Source organism: Podarcis bocagei (genome assembly GCF_964188305.1).
Source record: "Podarcis bocagei genome assembly, chromosome: 1".
NCBI classification, from domain to species: domain Eukaryota; kingdom Metazoa; phylum Chordata; class Lepidosauria; order Squamata; family Lacertidae; genus Podarcis; species Podarcis bocagei.
This window is the reverse complement of record NC_138125.1, coordinates 45,440,720-45,459,656: the sequence shown is the minus strand read 5'-3', so window position 1 is coordinate 45,459,656 and position 18,937 is coordinate 45,440,720. Positions and strand designations below refer to the sequence as shown.

At 44.4% G+C, this 18,937-nt stretch overlaps 1 protein-coding gene across 2 annotated transcripts in view; it reads right to left on the bottom strand.

Annotated features, from left to right (window-relative positions):
* The window catches only part of TYRO3 (TYRO3 protein tyrosine kinase), a 66,637-nt gene that overhangs the window by 15,475 nt on the left and 32,225 nt on the right, over window positions 1-18,937 (bottom strand). For both annotated transcript variants that reach the window (XM_081208179.1, XM_081208178.1), the window contains exons 6-12: window positions 16,648-16,763; window positions 11,513-11,687; window positions 10,901-11,043; window positions 7,476-7,620; window positions 2,910-3,039; window positions 1,669-1,766; window positions 6-101 (exon numbers count right to left, since the gene is read on the bottom strand). In XM_081208179.1, the coding sequence (XP_081064305.1) occupies window positions 6-101; window positions 1,669-1,766; window positions 2,910-3,039; window positions 7,476-7,620; window positions 10,901-11,043; window positions 11,513-11,687; window positions 16,648-16,763 (903 nt within the window). The remainder of the gene's footprint in view (window positions 1-5; window positions 102-1,668; window positions 1,767-2,909; window positions 3,040-7,475; window positions 7,621-10,900; window positions 11,044-11,512; window positions 11,688-16,647; window positions 16,764-18,937) is intronic.

The following is an 18,937-nucleotide window of genomic DNA, read 5'->3' as shown; positions in this document are numbered from 1 at the left end:
CTCACCTTTGCCTAGCATTCTTCCTAGAGTAAACTGTTGCTCCTGGATCAGGACATCTTTCAGTTTGGTCTTCAAGTCATCACTGATACCTATACTGTCCACTGGAGAAACAAGAGAGATAGAAAAAGGGGCATGTAAGCACACAATCTCAGTAAACCTAACTGTTGCTATTCCCTAGAATCACGAGGTTTCATCGTACCCACAGATGGTGTTGAGTAAGACACCGACTTTGAAAGATGCTCAGCCTTTCTACTCAGAGAGGATGTTCCTCTCTGGTACTGGGATGGGGAACCTGTGGTCCTCCATATGTTGTTGGACTCAAATTCCCACCAGCCTCAGCCAACATGACTACAGGTCAGTAATAATGAAAGCTGAAGTCCAGTTAACATCTGGTCCCCCCCCCCTGTGCTATTTGTATGTTCACAATTGCTGCGACAGCAATTCCCTTTTCCAGTCTTATGAAATATGAGAGGCTTCAAACTTCCAGAATTATTTCCTTGCTTTGCACCACCGCCCATTGCTATAGTTTCAGAGAATTTCTCTTAGACAGCTAACAGGAAATAAGAACAGTTTAAGCAGCAAAAACGAATCAGACTTGCACCAGTCCGTTTGACAGACGGCCAATTGAGAAGCAAACTGCGGATGATAAATCACAGCTGTTCGGAAACCATTAGATCTTTGAAGTTGTGGACTATCTGAACTTCCACTTGAGGTATATTATAAAGGCTATTTTGTTCACTTCAAGTTTAAATTCCATATCTAGGTCATGTCTAAGGGATGTCTAAGTGGCTAACAAAAAATAAAACCAGTTAATACACTTTAAATGCTATATCAGCAGAAACCAAACCAAGATAAACACAAGTAACATTAATTAAATGCCTGTACGAATAAGAAATATTAATCAGTCTCCAAAAAGTGGCAAAAGAAGACCTAGGAAGCTTACTCATATAAGGTATTTCACAACATGGCTACCAAAACTGAAAAGTTGATGGTTCTTGAAGCCCTATATGCAACAGACCATGGTAATCAAAGCAGAGTTGCCCCCATTTATCTTGGATGTTGGGAAACCTATGAGAGACGAGGCTTCTTATAATTGCAGTACAGTACATCTTGATAACTTAAACGATTTATGAAATCTAAGGCCACCATTATATGTGTGTTTATTTGGAGGTTAGCAGCACTGAAATCAATGAGACACGAAACCCAATCCTAACCACACTTACTTGGAAGTAAGGCCCATTTTGGTCAATAGGGCTTACTCCCTAGTTAATATGCAAAGGATTGTCATTCTGTTTCTAAACCATAATTAGGATTAGGCTAGGGAAGGAAAATATTCCCTTGCCTCCATCTCAATCCAGCAATGTATGATTTGCCTGCTGAAGTCAATATACAAATTGCAGAGTTAGATAGGGGATTTTGACTATAGTATCTTGGTGGATTTCAAAGTTACATCCGAGGCAAGATGAGTCTTTTGTTAAAGTCTGTCAGTGAGATCACTGTGTTCCTTTCTTAGTGCCTGCATGAGGAATGTTTAGTGTCTGACAGAAATAATGAGAAAATTTTGCATGGAGTAGCAAGGGAGAAAATAGCAGTTTGCCCTGAGAGCCTTGGAAACGCATCGGATCAATGGGATCTGTAGTAAAGAATCACTCAGAACATTTTACCTACATGTTGCCTCAATAAGCTCTGGGCCTTCTCTGTTGAACGATCTCACCGCTCTGAAATGGACGACTGGATCCCCTCCCACCACACTGCCAAAGGCATGACTAAAAGAAGCAAAAAGAAGCAAAATGAAAATCTCATTACCGAACTATCACTGGAGTGCTATGAAGGTGCATTGTTGTTCCACATACATATACAACAGCTTAGAAACTCTCTGAATTTCCAACCATTTCATCTCAGTGATGCTGTGCAAAAGGTGTGAGCTCCTTGGGGAGGCCTTTCCAGCCTCAGGTTTTCCAAAGGCTTCAGGAATGAAGAGGAGCACGGGAACAGTATCCACCCCAGCAATAAAGGAAGCTGCTTTATACTGAATACCAGGCCATTGGTACACTGTACTCAGGATTGTCTACAATGACTGACTGACAGCACCTCTTCATGGTTTCAGACTGGAGCAGGCTTCCTCAGCCTCCGCCCCTCCATATGTTATTGGCCTACAACTCCCATGATCCCTAGCTAGTAGGACCAGTGGTCAGGGATGATGGGAATTGTAGTCTCAAAACATCTGGAGGGCCGAGATTGAGGAAGCCTGGACTGGAGCATTCCCAGCCAGGCCTGGAGATGCTGGAGATTGAGCTTGCATGCAAAACAGATGTTCTAACACTGAGTTATAATTGCATACAGAGTTCTGTGAGCTGTGTTTCTTTATCTCTCTGTATTCCTTTGCGTGGTGTTCTACCTCTGAGCTACAGCAAGGAACACTGGGACTACTGAAGCACCCACAATGCTGCTCGTTGCCAAGATAGCTCCCTCTCTTCCCCTTATTCCTCCTCCCTCTACTGTCTCTAACAGCAAACTGTAGCGTGACCACAGCAGAGCAAGCTATATTGGCCAGCCATGATGCATTATTAGGCAAATGATGGGTAGCCATGTCCCTCCAGATGTTGCTAGACTGCAGTGCCCATCATCTTTGACAACTGGCCATGCTGGCTGGGACTGATGGGATTTGGAGACCAACAACATGGGGAGGACTGAAGGCTCCCTATCCTTGTGTTAGCCGCTGCCACAGGCCACGGCACTTCCTTCTTGCCCTGTTCAGTTTTCCTGCTCTAAAAGCCAGCTCCACTTTGTAAATAGGAGAGGTTTTCCTCAATCCGACCTGGGTTGCTACATAGTTATTGGCAACCCTGTGATGCAATATGGTTGCATTAATGCATCCAGATTAAGAGATGATGATGACAAGAACTTGCCCAAAGCGAGTTTCTTTTCTTCTTTTCCGCAGCAGGATGAGTGCCAAGGCAACTGCTGTGACGAGTGCAGTAAGAATGCCTAATACTACAGGAACCCAGGATGTGCCATAGGGAGGTTGTCTCTGTCCTCCTGTGTACAAGAGAAATCCTCAGTGAGGCAGTAGGAAATCACATTTAGAAAATTGCAACTCAAAGTAATCCATCTTAAAATGGGCATGTTCCACCATTTAAGTGGAAGCAGACACATCTGTCATGTTCCAAAGAACCTGAAAAAGATGTTACAGCAATAGAGTGTACCTTGTTGTGACAGGACATCCCAGCATTTGAGTGGCAGCCACCAAGCATCTTCAAAACCTAACTACAAATTCCAGGCTTGGTGAGCATATTCTGAAGATCAATGGGCTCCTTTATGAGGAAGGGCAGGATATACACTTAGGAAATAAATAAAAATAACTAAGAGCTGAAACTCGTTGCCCAAAGCCTCAACAGGAATCTGATGAAGAGGGAGGAGGAATAAGGGCCAGGATAAGGTTGCTACAAAATCCTTTATGCTAGCAGAGGAAATAATAATAATAATAATAATAATTTTATTATTTATATGCTGCCCATCTGACTGGGTTGCGCCAGCTGCTTTGAGCAGATTCTGGCAAAATATAAAAGCAAGTATGACAGAATTTACATGGGTAAATGGAGATGGAGGGTGCAGGGATTGCACAGTGTTTTTGGAAGCATCTACTGTGGTCTGTGAACTACTGAACTTGCTTTCAGTCCCAGATGCAATTGCAGCAGCCTTTTAGGATTGGCCTTTAGCTATTGAAGAGAACAAGGAAATCTTAGCAGAACAAGGAACTTGTAGCAGGAATAATCTGCATACGAGCTGCCCAGGGCATAGGAAATTTCCTGTTAAAATGTGTTGTATCAGCAAAAGAGAGGGAAACTTCCCCACTCATCTTTTGTGTATGGAGTGTTTTTCCATTGTGGCACACAGTATTATGCAGATATTTTGGAGTGCTGTGATATAACTTATTCGTCCCCCCTCCCATTCTCTTACCCTAAGGCTGTGCAGAGGCCTTCTGAATATCAGCATAAAGAAAGTGGGGGAAATTAGATTATGAAATCTGCCAATTTGTAAGCATCCCAATTTAGACTAAAGCTATAAAAGCCCAAGACATGTGATGATGAGGAAAAACTGAGCAATGCTTGTTCTCTGCCAGTCCATTTTTATTGGCTAATACACAATCTTGCTAAAACTGTATCTGTAGACAGGAAAATCCATTTAGCCTCCTCAGATGCATGGATACCCGACACCATTCCACTCAGATGTCCATATCCTTAATCATGTTCCTAGCTATATTCAGCCTCACTCTTCTCCACCCCATGCTTTTCTCATAAGAGATGCTTCTATTCACCTTTCTATTTTGTACACCTTCATGTTGATACCAGAACATTTGGGTTGCGCTCTATTCTCCCTTAATTTGTTGCAATCTATTCCTTTTGCACTTACACATCTGATTTTGTGCCCTTTAAATTCCAGCAACTTTCACCTCCAGAATCACTCTAGAAAAGCTAGGAGCGGGTGGTATATTACTGCTGGGTGGTCTTTGGTCAGCCCCCTTCTTTCCCCGCCCCTAAACCTTGCAAAATATGCTGTAATAGATCCCAAGCACATTTAAGACTGTGCAACCAACAGATGGCAATTGAGAGAGATTGAGCACACTTGCACACACAAACGAAGAACGCATAATAAAATTGCACTTAAAATACAGACAGTGGTTTTTATTTTAAAAATTTAAATTGTGGGGCTAGTACAGATGGGCAGCATTTTTCACCAGGAAATGCTGGAGTAAGGTGGAATTCTATCTCAGCAACGAAGAAGCAGACAAGCAACATCATTACTGTGCTTAGTGTAAAAGGTACACACCCACAACACCAGGAGGAGAAATCAGTATTTCTGATTTTTTTGTTTCGTTTTGGCAAAAGTGGGAGGTTTGCCATCAGGAATGCACCTGTGGTGCTGGCACCAGGAACAAATGGTCTTCATTCTCTAGTCTGCTCTATATGGAGGCAGGAAGTCTCTAGCCCTTACCCTAGAACCATGCTTGCTAAAAAGAACAACAGGAAAATGTCCACTAGCTGAATATTGAACTTAACCCAAAAAAGCTCTCCATTTCCAGACTGCATCATCCTACATTAAAAATGTTTACTTCACATGTTACATGCCACTTTAAACCCACAAGTTTTGTGTGTTGGTTTAAAGTCTGAATTAGATACAAAAACTTGCACTTAGCATCACTTGCAGAAGCACCTGAGGGCCAGGCGCATGTCATCACCTTTGGACGTAGTCCCATGTGGATTGGGCTGTTGCACTGTGAGAACCCACATCTCTACCCCATGTTCTTGGTGGCTATTGCTAGGGGGCAGGCATGAAAGCTCCCTATTTATTCTTCTTCTTCCAAAGTTAAAATGTCTCCAGTGTTCCTGTGGAAATCACAGCACACTCCTTCAACTGGGACGGGACAAAGGCAGCCAAATGCAGTGCCTTCAAACAGACTGGGCACATCGCCATTCAGAAAAAGGACCTTCTGATGCATTAAGAACATGATTGGCATGAAGTAAATGACACAATAGTACAGTGCCAGTAGTAGTGATAGCCACAGGTGGCACTAGAAGGGGGGCAGGGGAGAAAAGTGCCCCACGAACAGGGAGCTGCCCCCATTTGCCTCCCCATTGCTAGACTCCGCCATTTAAAATATACTGTTATTTTTCTTTCAGAGATCTTAACATGTGGGACACAACTCACCCACCTAAAAATATACCTTGCCCCTCCTGTGCCACACATACACCCAGTTGTTTTCTGTTGCTGACACTGATGAGAGCAACAGAAAGAGCCTTCCAGACTCTTCCCACAGCCTTGAAGGAACAGGGTGCAAGACTGAGGGTGCAGGCTGAGGGTGCTTCAAATAAGAATGTGCTTGGTTTCCTCAAACAGCACCATTAAATCTTTTTATAAGCTTCCCCACCCGTATGCTAACAAGCTGCCCCAGATATTTCACACGCAGTGGGAACTGGAAATGCCTATTCAGTACCAGCTAGATAATTCTAGAAAGTAAGCAATTTTTATTTTCCACCAGGCTCAAGCGTAGAACAAAGTTTCATTATTTTTACAGATCTATAGTTTTGGTGTGTCAGCATTTCCGTAATGAAGCTTTATTTTTAAGCGTTTATAAGCTCAGCAACATACTGTGTTAGGTGTGGCTGTGGTTGGGACACAAACAAGCCTCAGGCTGAGGGAGAGGGAGAGAGAATGTGTTTTAAGTCCACTGAAATAATTGGACTTGAGAGCGCCTAACTTTGTTGCCTTCACCTACAATCTCTCAGCCCTGTTTTGACATCAGTCACATTTTCGATCCTGTGGAAGATGTTTATTTGTATTGTTTTGCTCTCTGCTATGAAGAAGAGCCATAATTAGCAAAGGAAGAAAGGGTGGTTTTAAGACTAAAAAAAAAACCCTGAGGGGTGTCTATGTATTTAAATATCTGTGAGGAAAAAAGGAACAGCAATTTTGGGTACGGGTGGGGGAGGAAGCAGCACAGTGAACCCTGGGGGGGGGGGAGTGCAATGTGGTACAAGATTTCCCAAGCTCCTTCCTCACTGCTGAATGTGCCATCCATGCACAGTGCACAGATAAGTAGGGGATCAGAAAACGTCATGCACAGGATTAAGAGTTGCAGATTTGGAGTGCCCGGTGGTAGGGAACACACTTTGCTTGCACAAGACTCCAGGTTCACTCCCACAATCTCCAGGCAGGGCTGGGAGATAATCCTTTCAGAAACCTTTTAAGAGCCGTTGACAATCAGTGTCAACAACACTGAGCTAAATGGACTGGTATAAGACCCATTTCCTATGTTTTCAAAGAGCTTTGGCCTGCTTCACACCTTATGGAATTATTACACACAAAGCACTTCTGTATAGGAATGTACAGTGCTTTTTTTCTGGGGGTACGCAGGGGTACGCATACCCCTAAACATTGTGTGAATCGTCGTATTTTTGCCCATTTACTGTATTTATTTTTCCAGATTTGAACTATAAAATGGTGATTTTCTTGAGTCAAAATGAGAGTACCCCTAAACATTTTTTAAGAAAAAAAAGCACTGGGAATGTACATCCATCCATATATACACACTTTATTGTTCACAATCAAAGCCCCCACAATCCACAAACAGAACCTTCAGTGTATAGGAATTAACACAAAACCCAGGTGTAGAGGAACCTGTAAGGATTCTGAGAACTAGATTTTTCAACGCACATGCACAGATTTTTTCAACTCAGTTGCAGCTGACTTTGTTTCACTTTGCTTTTGCTAGATTGCTCCACGTTTTTCCGCTTCAGTCTCATTCCATTAAAAAATGCAACACATGCAGTTGTAAGTGCTGGGAAGAGCAGAGATAGAAAAACACGGTGGCAACCAGCAGCTCATTGCAAGCACAGTACTAACAGTGACGTAACATTTTCCTCAAGGAGAAGATGCAGTTATAAAAGAAGAAGCTTACAGCACATGCAACTCACCTATTAAATCTTCAGCTGTAAGCAGCAAGGGTTCACTCCAAGGCCCGCAGCCTGCTGAGTTGAGTACACACACCCTGATGGTAAGATCTCTTAAGGGATTCCACATAGTGAGGTTGGCTCTCGTCTCCTGTACGATCATTTCCCCCTGAAGCAAGCAAGCAAACAAAAACCCATTGGTGATCAGCACTCATTTGGCACTTGCTTATAATACCACACAAGGAAGCTGTAAGGCTCCCTGAATGCAGGTATACTTTTAGGCAACTCCAAAATTTTCTGAACCCTGAGATTTCCCGAAACCGATTACAGTGGTACCTCTGGTTAAGTACTTAATTCGTTCCGGAGGTCCGTAATTAACCTGAAACTGTTCTTAACCTGAAGCACCACTTTAGCTAATGGGGCCTCCTGCTGCTGCCACGCCGCCGGAGCACGATTTCTGTTCTCATCCTGAAGCAAAGTTCTTAACCTGAAGCACTATTTCTAGGTTACCAGAGTCTGTAACCTGAAGCGTATGTAACCTGAAGCGTATGTAACCCGAGGTACCACTGTATACCGTATTTTGCGCCCCATAGGACGCTCCGGCCCATAGGACGCACCTAGGTTTTTTTTGGGGGGGGGAATAAAGGGGAAAAAATTATTTCCCCCCCAGGTGCGGGGCTGGAAGAACCAGGTCGGGGAACAGTGGGAAGGCACGCTCTGCCTCCCCGCTGTCCCCTGAGCTTGTGGGGCTGGCGATGGCCGCGCAGAGCTGCGCTGATCCCGGGACTACAGGCAGCTCTGCGCCGCCATCCGGAGCGGGGTGGGACTTCGCTCCCCGCTCCCGGTGGCCACGCAGAGCTGCCTGCAGTCCCGGGACTGCAGATGGCGGCGCAGATCTGCCTGCAGTCCCCGGACGGCAGGCAGCTCTGCGCCGCCATCCGGAGCGGGGCTTCGCCCCCGGCTCCCGGTGGCCGCGCAGAGCTGCGCTGATCCCGGGACGGCAGGCAGCTCTGCGCCGCCATCGGGAGCGGGGCGGGGCTTCGCCCCCGGCTCCCGGTGGCCACACAGAGCTGCGCTGATCCCAGGACTGCAGGCAGCTCTGCGCCGCCATCCGGAGCGGGGTGGGACTTAGCGCCCCGCTCCCGATGGCCGGGCAGAGCTGTGCTGAGCCGGGGATTGCAGGCAGCTCTGCGCAACCCTCGGAGCCGGTCTCCCGAGGGTTGCGCAGAGCTTCCTGAAGCCTGGAGTGCGAGAGGGGTCGGTGCGCACCGACCCCTCTCGCTCTCCAGGCTTCAGCGAAAGCCTGCATTCGCCCCATAGGACGCACCCTGATTTCCCCTTCATTTTTGGAGGGGAAAAAGTGCGTCCTATAGGGCGAAAAATACGGTACTAATATATTGTGCCTGCATTGCTTTTTTTATTTTACTTTTATTAAAATTCCTAATAATCAATGCAAGCTTAGCTGCAGAGGTACAATAAATACTTGAAGAGATGTGGGATTGTAATCGCTCTCTCTTTTTTTTCTTTGTCATATTGTAGTGCCTACAAACTCTGTGACAGCCGCATTAGAAGAGGGGTGGGGGGTGGGGAGGAAATTCTCCACTCCTTAATGAGTATGTTGCACAAAATCAAACCCAGAACAGACTGAGGATAACATATGTTACCACCTTCCAGTTTGACACAAACCCATTCCTAAGACTTGCGCGTGGCTTTTTAGGATTCATTTCCAAGCTGTCAGTCTAGAACACAGGCAGCTAATATGGTGCTGTAATGATATTTATTATTCATTACTTTTCTATATTCCACTCTTCTTCCCAAAGGAGTCCAGAGCAGCAAACAAGAAGTGATAATGACAATAACAACATCTTTAAAACCATTCCAACGCAGATGCAGTCTGGGAAAGATCTCAACTTGTTGAAAGAGGAAGGTCTTCAGTAGGCCATGAAAAGACAACAGAAACAGGGCCAGTCAAATCTAAGGGGAGGGAATGCCAGAGAGTGTTGCTGGACTACAACTCCCATCAGCCCCAGCTAGCATGGGCAATGGTTAGGGATGTTGGGAACTGGAATCCAACAATACCTGGAGGATGCCAGGTTGACTACCCCTGGTCTAGAACCTTCCCTTAGCACTAAATTCAAACAGTTTCTCGCTCTGAATTAATTTTATAATTTACTTTTATAATTGATGGTACAGTGGTACCTCGGGTTACATACGCTTCAGGTTGCATACACTTCAGGTTACAGACTTCGCAAACCCAGAAATAGTGCTTCAGGTTAAGAACTTTGCTTCAGGATGAGAACAGAAATCGGGCTCCAGCGGCGCGGTGGCAGCAGGAGGCCCCTATTAGCTAAAGTGGTGCTTCAGGTTAAGAACAATTTCAGGTTAAGAACGGACCTCCAGAACGAATTAAGTACTTAACCCGAGGTCCCACTGTAATTTGAGATACAGCTCAAGATATTGCCTGGCAAATCTGGAACAAGGAATAGTCTGTGACAAACAGAATATGATGAATTTTATTGATCCAGAATGTATGATTAGCCTTTATCAGCTTCCTCCTGATGAATCTACTATCCAAGTTGCTCTGCCTAACACAATTTTTACACATGACAAGACAGAGAAGCATTGTGTTCTACTGTTTCTGACACAAGTGAAGAAACCATTGTTAACTGTTGCATACTATGAAAAAACATAGTCAAAAGTCTATTCTAACTGATATAGGTATTCCTTTCTCATTATGGAGGGATACAGGCAGAAATCCATTTAAGCCTCATGTGTGAAAACATTGGCAGTAGGCTCAGATCAAAGAAAGTCCTTTTGCATAATTTGCATTAATGAACTTGTGGGATTCGTTGCCACAAGATGTGGTGACAACCACTAGCTTTGATGGCTTCTTCAAAGGATTAGACCCATTTGTGGAGGATAAGTCTATCACTGCCATGAGCCAACATAGCAGAATGAAACTTCTCTTTTCAGGCATCTGAAGATATGTATGTACTATACCTTTAAACTGTGCTGTTTTTCTAGAAAAAGAGGTGCCATAACTCACCATGAACACCTTCTTTGTTCTCTTATAATGGCACTGGTACTCACAGGCACATTCCGGCTGAAAAAAGTGCTGCCTTTAAAGCCTATTCAAAGCACATTCTTTCCCGCAAAGAATTCTGGGTACTGTAGTTTGTTAAGGGCTGCTGGGAATTGCAATTCTGTGAGGGGTAAACTACAGTGTCCAGAATTCTTTGATAGAAAGAGTGTGTTTCAAATGTGCATTTAAGTTATAGTGTGTACACAGCTTGAGTATATCAAATGACTAGGACAAACAACAACGGATGGTCCTCATTATCATGAGCTGCTTGTGAGATCCCAGGGACGTTTGGCTGGCTCCTGTTAGAACAGAATTTGGACCATGCTCTGATCCACCAAGGCAATGTTTATGCTGCTCAGTCTGTTACCTGAGTGATGTTATCTTGACTCCACTCCAACCTGTATCCCAGGGCATTGTCCCTATGCATTTCTGGAGCCACTGTTTCCCATTCCAAAATCAGACAAGAATCTCTTTGGATAATGTGTACGTTTTGTGGAGTACTGTTTGGTGCTGTAATGGAAAGAAAATCACAACATATATCCTGTTGTTAGAGAGAGAGAGAGCTCTCAGGGGCAGAGAGGTATGGAACAGCCTTAGGGCAAAAAGCTATTTCATTTCCTAGGTCCCTTGCAAATTCACCAAAGGGACTCTTGAGGTCCTGGAACATCTAAGATTCTTTTTCTCTCCTGGAATAAGCTGTGAATACTGGGAAATTCCAGCATCACCTTTATACCTGCATAAACTAGGAACACCCTCACATGATTTGCCATGAGTAAACTACAGTCTAAGGCACAACAATGGTAAAAAAAAAAATGAAGTTGATGGCCAATTGTTTGAATCAACCATGTGAATTACATGGTTCTTGTATTTTGTTGCTACAATGGGAGATGCGGTCAAGTCGTTCAATGGTTTTCTGCATAGCTTAATGAATAGCTTAATGGAAAAATGCTTCACTATTTCCATGAAACCATGTTCTTACCTAATCCCATGGTCTGAAAATAGACCCAGTCTGTAAAAGGGGAGCTGCCCAGTTCATTAGTGCACTGGACCCGAGCACTATAATTGGTAGAGTGCTTTAATCCTGGAAAAGCCTGGGAAAAGGAGGGGACAGGGACAACTTCTGTGGAAACTTCATCTTCCTGTAGCTCAGCCACCTGTTGCAGAAGGGAGATAAAGCAGATATGAACACACAAGCCAAATACACTCTCATAGATTTAACATAAGTGACTCATTTTTTTTTATGCCATAAATCTTTAGGAGAGTTGCATCCAACAAGTAATACATTTCACATAATCTTGGCTTCACAACGTTGATATGCAATGACTAATTCTTCAAAATGCTGGAGGCTGTAAGCAAACCATAAACTCTAGAATAACGTCTTGGCTAGGAGACACTTGCTTGGGCATGTGGGAACATTTTGTCCCATTTAGAGGGCATTCCCTATGGCCCAAGAGTTTTGAAGATGGTTATCATCATCACCAGAGGGATGCGGGTGGCACTGTGGGTTAAACCACAGAGCCTAGGACTTGCCAATCAGAAGGTCGGCGGTTCGAATCCCCGCCATGGGGTGAGCTCCCTTTGCTCGGTCCCTGCTCCTGCCAACCCAGCAGTTCAAAAGCACGTCAAAGTGCAAGTAGATAAATAGGTACCGTTCCGGCGGGAAGGTAAACGGCGTTTCCGTGCACTGCTCTCGTTTGCCAGAAGCATCTTAGTCATGTTGGCCACATGACCCGGAAGCTGTACGCCAGCTCCCTCGGCCAATAAAGCAAGATGAGCGCCGCAACCCCAGAGTTGTTCACGACTGGACCTAATGGTTAGGGGTCCCTTTACCTTTACCTATCATCATCACCAACTGCAGCCCTCCAAAGAGCCCAAAGATACTCTTTCTGAGCCTCATTGGAACATTGGCTTTCTGAGCCTCCCAGCAATTGGCATTAAACTGGTCCCTTCCGCCTCCCCACCTTTTTCTCTCTCTTCTAATTGAAGCAAGACTTCAATCAACTGCACAAATGGGAAAGCAATAAACTCCATCTGTCCAGCAACGGTATGATAGACTCTGGGAACTGCTCATTATCAACAAAACTGTCTTACAAACCAAGGATACATAAGAAGGAAGACTATAAATGAGCTACATTTTGAAGTGACAGTTCAACAAAAAATAAATAAGTGTTCAACAAAATCCTTCAAGGCTTGCAGTTATGTGCATTTCTAGAGGAACTTAATTGTTCGCCCTGATACAGCCCTCTGAATCTGCATTTGGCTTTGTGTGCTTAGTTAGCAGAAGGAAATACTCCTCCCATCTAACACTATTATCTTTTGCTGCTTATCTAATAAGATGCAATTTGTAGCTGTGTTCTCCCACACAGGATAATGGGGGGGGTTTGGATCTTGGTTCCTTTTAATTTGACTTAGCACTTTTGTATGCCTATTTTTTTAAAAAAAACAGACACACCTGCACACTGAATTGTAAAGAGAAGCTTAATCATTTTAAAAAAATTATTGTTTGAAAGTGATATGATAGAATTATTGTTTTCTATGATGTATGAAAAGGGTAGCTGGCACGGCACCCTCCAGTTCAGATAACAACTCCCATAAGCCCAGTCCAAGAACATCTGGAGGGCACTACATTAACCATGCTCCTGATGTTCAGTCACATTTGTTTTGTCCCATTGCCAGCTTTGGTCAAACATACAGTGCGGGTCTGTGAAGCTATAAAACCTGTTAACAACAAACAGTGTGGTGGTGTTCCTGTGTGGGCATGACATACAGAACGTTTGCTTGTATCCAGCACTACCAACAATGCTTTTTTTCTTCAGGTACTCAAGGGTATGAAGAACAGGCACCTTTCCCCCCCAGATGTTAAAAGTGTGGGTACCACTTTTTGGCTTAAGAAACAACAACATTGCTTACAAGAATGACAAACATTCTGTCAGCTAGAGGCAGGTAGAAATATGGGTCAGTGAACAAGAGCGCCTGCAAATAAAAATCAGAGCTGAGAGGTACTCAACATTTTGCCATTCCCCAAGGCCCTATAACTGAGGGTGGCTGTCATGTCTCCTGACTGGAGAGCGAAATCCCTCTTTCTTTTTCCCTTCCAGCATGGGACAGAAAAGCCTGGGAAGCTTAGGAAAATGAGGCTGCCTGAGGAGGTTGAAATCTGAGCTGCTCTCGCTTTGTTCCACCCCCCCCCCCACTTCACCGGTTGCAAATAAAAGAAAAGAAAAAGAGAATTAGGAAGGTTGTGGGAGGGACTCAGAAGCCAGACAGATTAGCATTCTACAGTGACTGGTGGACGTGCAAACCAGGAAGAATAGGCTGTACTCGGCAGGGCAAGCGTGGCATTCCAATGCACAGGAGGAAATTCATTCTAATCTGTCAAGGCACAGCCTCTCTAGCAGAGCGGCAGCAGCAGAAATGGTGCGAGAAAGAAGAGCAAAGCCGCTGTGTGCAGAGAGTCACGACTCATGTCATCATCGCCATCTCAATGGGTTCTTTTATTTCATGAAAGTAGTATGCACAGGCTCCTTCCGCAACCCTGCCGAAGCAGAAGGAAGCTGGATCACCTCAGCCGCTTGCTTTTGTTAATTCCCTTCCAAGTCAGAACGCTGACAATGGTGGCAGTGCAGGGAACCCACCCTCTGATGCAATAAGCGGGGAGAGTCCAAGGAGATCGTGCTGTTTTTAACCGTTCACGTCTTTTAAGGATGAACTGAATGTTGTTGGGACTGCTGTCATGATGAGCTGGGCCCAGAGCCTGGGATCCAGAGATGTCCTGTGCATGGGTGCCCAATATGCAGAAGAAGAAAAGAGTTGGATCATTCCCCTAGGCCATAAAGGGTTTCCAGGTATCTGGGTGATTCTGTGCCCCCAAGCTTTCCTCAGCAAGAAGGGTGTCAGGATCCCACCACTGGACCCTGCAGAGAACCCCAGTGCAACTTAGGACCTGGGAGAACCGAACAAGTCCCAAACAAACGTCTTGCTTGTGCTTCCAATAATCTATCTGTGTCCTGCTCTGGTCACTGATTCTCCCTCTCTGCCACCTGGGCTCCAAGAGCAAAAGCTGCAGCAGACACAGTGGGAATCTCAGAGTTGGCATGAAAGGTGCCCGGGTGCCCAAGTGTCACCTTGGGTGCAAAGATCAATTCAGGAAAAGCAAGACTACTTAGCTGTGAACAATGATTCAGTAGATTAATCTTAGAAGGAGAAGGAGGAATTTGCAGTGAAGATGCAAGCCTCTCAATCTCCTCTGGAGCCTTGCTGGGTAAACAGTTTCTTTCTGAACTCCTCTGGGCTCACTTAAAAAGTTTCAAAACTCCTTGGTTTCTGCTTCCGCACTAGGTGCCGACTATGGGGCAAAGAGAACTAGTCTGGGACTCTGCCTGGGCAAGAGTGATCTTTATTGGCTCTGGCTGGTAGTTCTTGCTTGACAGCTGTGCCTATGACTCATCTGTGACAACAGCACACCAGAGAACAGCGTGAATTGGTTCACTCGGAAGATCAATTAAATGGACCAACTTGACATGATGAGAGAAAACGTGAGTTAAACGGAGCTGGCCTTACTAAAGCGGTTGCGTAATTGCTTCACCACGTGTTCAGTCTGCAGTTTAAGCCTTACTTACTGTGTGATCTCCCCAACACCCATTGTTCAGCGGTTGCAGTGGCACTGCAAATATAGGGCAAGTTGCCAGCCAAGCACTTGTCAAGCAAGCGTAAAACTACCTTACTTGCTGGACAATGCACAGAATCCACTCAGCTCACACCGAAATTCAGTCACAGAATCAAAGAATTGTAGAGTTTGAAGGGATCCTGAGGATCATCTTGCTCAAGCCCCTGCAGTGCGGGAATATGCAGGTGTGCATTTGTTTCAAACTGCTGTGCGACCCGCAATAAAGTACCAATCAATGAACTGCCATTTAGGCCTGCATGTTGCCAACTCAAAAATATGTAAAGTCACCTCCAGAATGTCAGACAGGAGGGATTCAAGCACATACTGGAAATTTAAAAGTGCAACAGATCCACTAAAACAAACAAACAAACAAACAAACAAACAAACAAACAAACAAACAAACAAACAAACACACTTTTCACATGAAGAAGAAATCCACTGAAACGTGTGGGATGAACTAATGATTAATGGGAAGATGTACAAACACTGGTCAGTAAAATCAAAATGAATGCTCATTGCTGCATACCTGCAAACCTATCACAAGAGATGCCCAAAAAAGATCAGCCACAGGTTTCACATAAACTTTATGCAAGAAAATCTGGATGAATACTAAATAAATACGTTATCTGGAGGAGCTGTAAGTTACATCAGAAGTTAAGACTTCTCTGGGCACTAAAGCTGAGGCACGTGGTACCACAGGCTTAGTCTCATGCCAGCACTGAACACTGGGGAAGGACTACGTAAAATATGTATAGTATCAATATAGGGAACAACAACAACAATTTTATTATTTATACCCCATCCATTTAGCTAGGTTTCCCCAGTCACTCTGGGTGGCTTACAGCATATATAAAAAATTGTAAAACACCAGAGGCAGAGATTACATATACTTTATTAGTCATTGGATGCAGTCCTTTTAAAAATAGCAGAAGTCTCTTGACCATCAATAGGTCAGTTCCCCAAATTAAAAATAAAATGGGACAGTATGTATTTTATTTTGCCTATGAACGCATGGAATATGTGCTACTAGAACTTACAAGTGGGATTCATCAGCGTGCCTGAGAAATGGCTCTGTGCATGTACCATCACACAGCACTCCTCCACGCAAGGGGAGAGGGATTCAAATTGGTCCAGGTTCATTCTGGGCATGGGAGAGCTCTATGCATGCACATCGTATCATCACTGCACAGCAAACTAGAACTTTGCAATGACACTTGATTATCTTCCTATGCAGGGTCTTTCCAAGACAGTAGTTTATTTTGGTCCATGCTGCTCTGGTCACAAATTAAGCACTGCATCCTTTGAGGCCAGTTGCTTACAGAATTTCTGGGTAGAAAAGCCCTGCCTCCAGGGTCCCAGACATGCAAAGCAAGGGGCTATCTAGCAAAACATTTCCTGGGTTTGACTGTTTGCTTTGGTGAAGGAGGTATTATGCACGTGTCACATACCTGAACTGTACAAGAATGAAGTGGAGAACGGCCATCAAATCCTGGCAGCCAAGTGATACTGGCATTGTGGCTGGTGATTTGAGTTACTGTCACATTGAGAGGTGGAAAGGGGAGAGCTGAAAAAGAAGGACGGATGCTGTTTAGCATATGTAGAACTGAGCAGATATTTATACGGAAATGTGCAGACGCTACAGTCTGGGAATTTGGATAAGGTCCCTGAGAGGTGCTAATCAAGCTTTGTATGAACAGGGGTGGCTTGCACATGGCATTATAAATCCTGATTAACACTGAATAACTTATTCTCTTTATTCAGTGTTTGGTATTTAAACAGATATAGCAAACACAGAACATTTGACACAGGCACTTCTCAAAACATTCTGCTGTGGAATCTGAGATGCAAGCAGTGCTAGCCTGAAGTTCCTAAAACCTTTGCATAGCATCTCTCTTGTCAGAGGGGCTGGAGTGCTGGAACATGGAAGCAAAGCCTAGTCCTTTTAATAGGCAGATGGTAGAACTGATGTGCTAGGAGTTAATTTCCACTAATTCCTATTTTAAACACCGAAAATATACAGGTTTGGGGTTTTTTTTTGTTTTTGTTTTAAAAAGAATTCCAAGTAGATCTAGGTATGTTTGCGCCAATTTCATAAAACAAATGCAAACTTGTCTTATTGAACAACTGCTACAATGTCATTCTGGACCCAAAGCAGTTGGGTGGTGTACATTCACATATGTATCCATGTGGCTTACCAACGTTTAAATGCTTTAGTGCTAAGCCAAAATCCATTCTTTTTGTTGCACTTATACGCCCCTCTGAAGCTCAGAGCTCACATGAGGCTTCCAAGCAGCTGACCAGGCCAAGACTCGCTTAGCTTTAAAGGAGTAATCACATCATTTGCCTTTACAGTACTTAAACTTAAAATCTAGGCTCACATGGGAGAAAAAACAGGAGAAGCCTACTGTGGAACCAGGTACAGTGCTGAACCAGCCAGTGGTGAAGGAGGAATGGCTGATGTTGCAAATAGCTAATACTTCAAGTGATGTGAAACACAGAAGAGGCTTGAGATTACTGTACAAGTCAAACCACAGGTTGTGAATCCTGCAGAATTTTAAAGTCCATCTGATGGACTTCCAGCTCCATATAATATGTACACCAACTGAAGCTACTGAACACTCTTCATTACTCCATGTAGAATGTGTTAGTAATTTAATCTTGAAGTGACCGGGTCTTGTGTAACTGTGCCATGATCAAAATTTTCTTTTTTAAATAAATTTTTTAAAAGCTGGAGTTGCCGCAGATGAAGCTGGTCGAGATCACAGCTTCCTCCTGCCACATCTCTTTCCAGGAGCCAAGCTGGGTTCAGAATCACTGAAATCTGTTCCAGATTTAGATTTGGAGCATGGGAGGTGGTGCAGTGGGCTCAAAGGGGAAGGGAGAATGAATGGAAATTGCTTCTCTTTCTCTTACGTTAGCAGATGCCTCTGCAGAATGGCATCCTTGGACTTCACCCAGAGGATTTGCACTTGGGGAAAACTACATGTGTGTGTATGACTCCCTGCTTTGAGCCATCTGCAATGTCTTCCTTGGCTTGTTTTGTTGTCTTTGAACCACGTCAGCCCAGGCTGTTTGCCCTTCGCTTCTTTTACTGCTCTGGCCCCCGCTTCTCTGATTTACTCCCAATCTTCTCACTCCATATGTTCCCTCCAGCCCACCCCTTCCCTGCTCCCGTCATCTCCTGCTCCCACTCTTGGCTCAGCAGTTCCATTCATGCTGCCACTTTCTCTTGAAATGGTTCCCCACACCTTGCCAGGATCCTTCTCCATAAATCCACTTTGCCCTTACTCTCCGTTTTGTTTCCTTGCAGCGCTGTCCTTTGTCTTGCTTCAAAGATTGGTAAACATGGCTATAAACTCTACCTAGATGGCCCTAAGAGGCAGCATCTCTTTATCTCTCGGCAAGCTTCTAGGGAGAAGGTAGAAAGGTGTTCTTGCAGCTTGCCCTGAACTGAATAGAAGAGTGCTGCTGCACCCACCTTCTGCTTTTGGGTTTCCCATACGCATCAGGTTGGCTCCCATGAGAACAGAATGTAGGACTGCATAGGCCTTTAAACTCATTCATCTCTCCTTACATTCTTAACAGCCAAATGTTTTGTCACCAACATGTGTGACAGTGCAATCAGTCCCAGTTCTGTTTGGTAACAATGGTCCTTTATGTTGAGGGGGAACACGGTGCAGTATATTCCTCGGAATGTACAAAGAACTCTGCTGCATCAAGCCAAAGTTCCATCAAGGC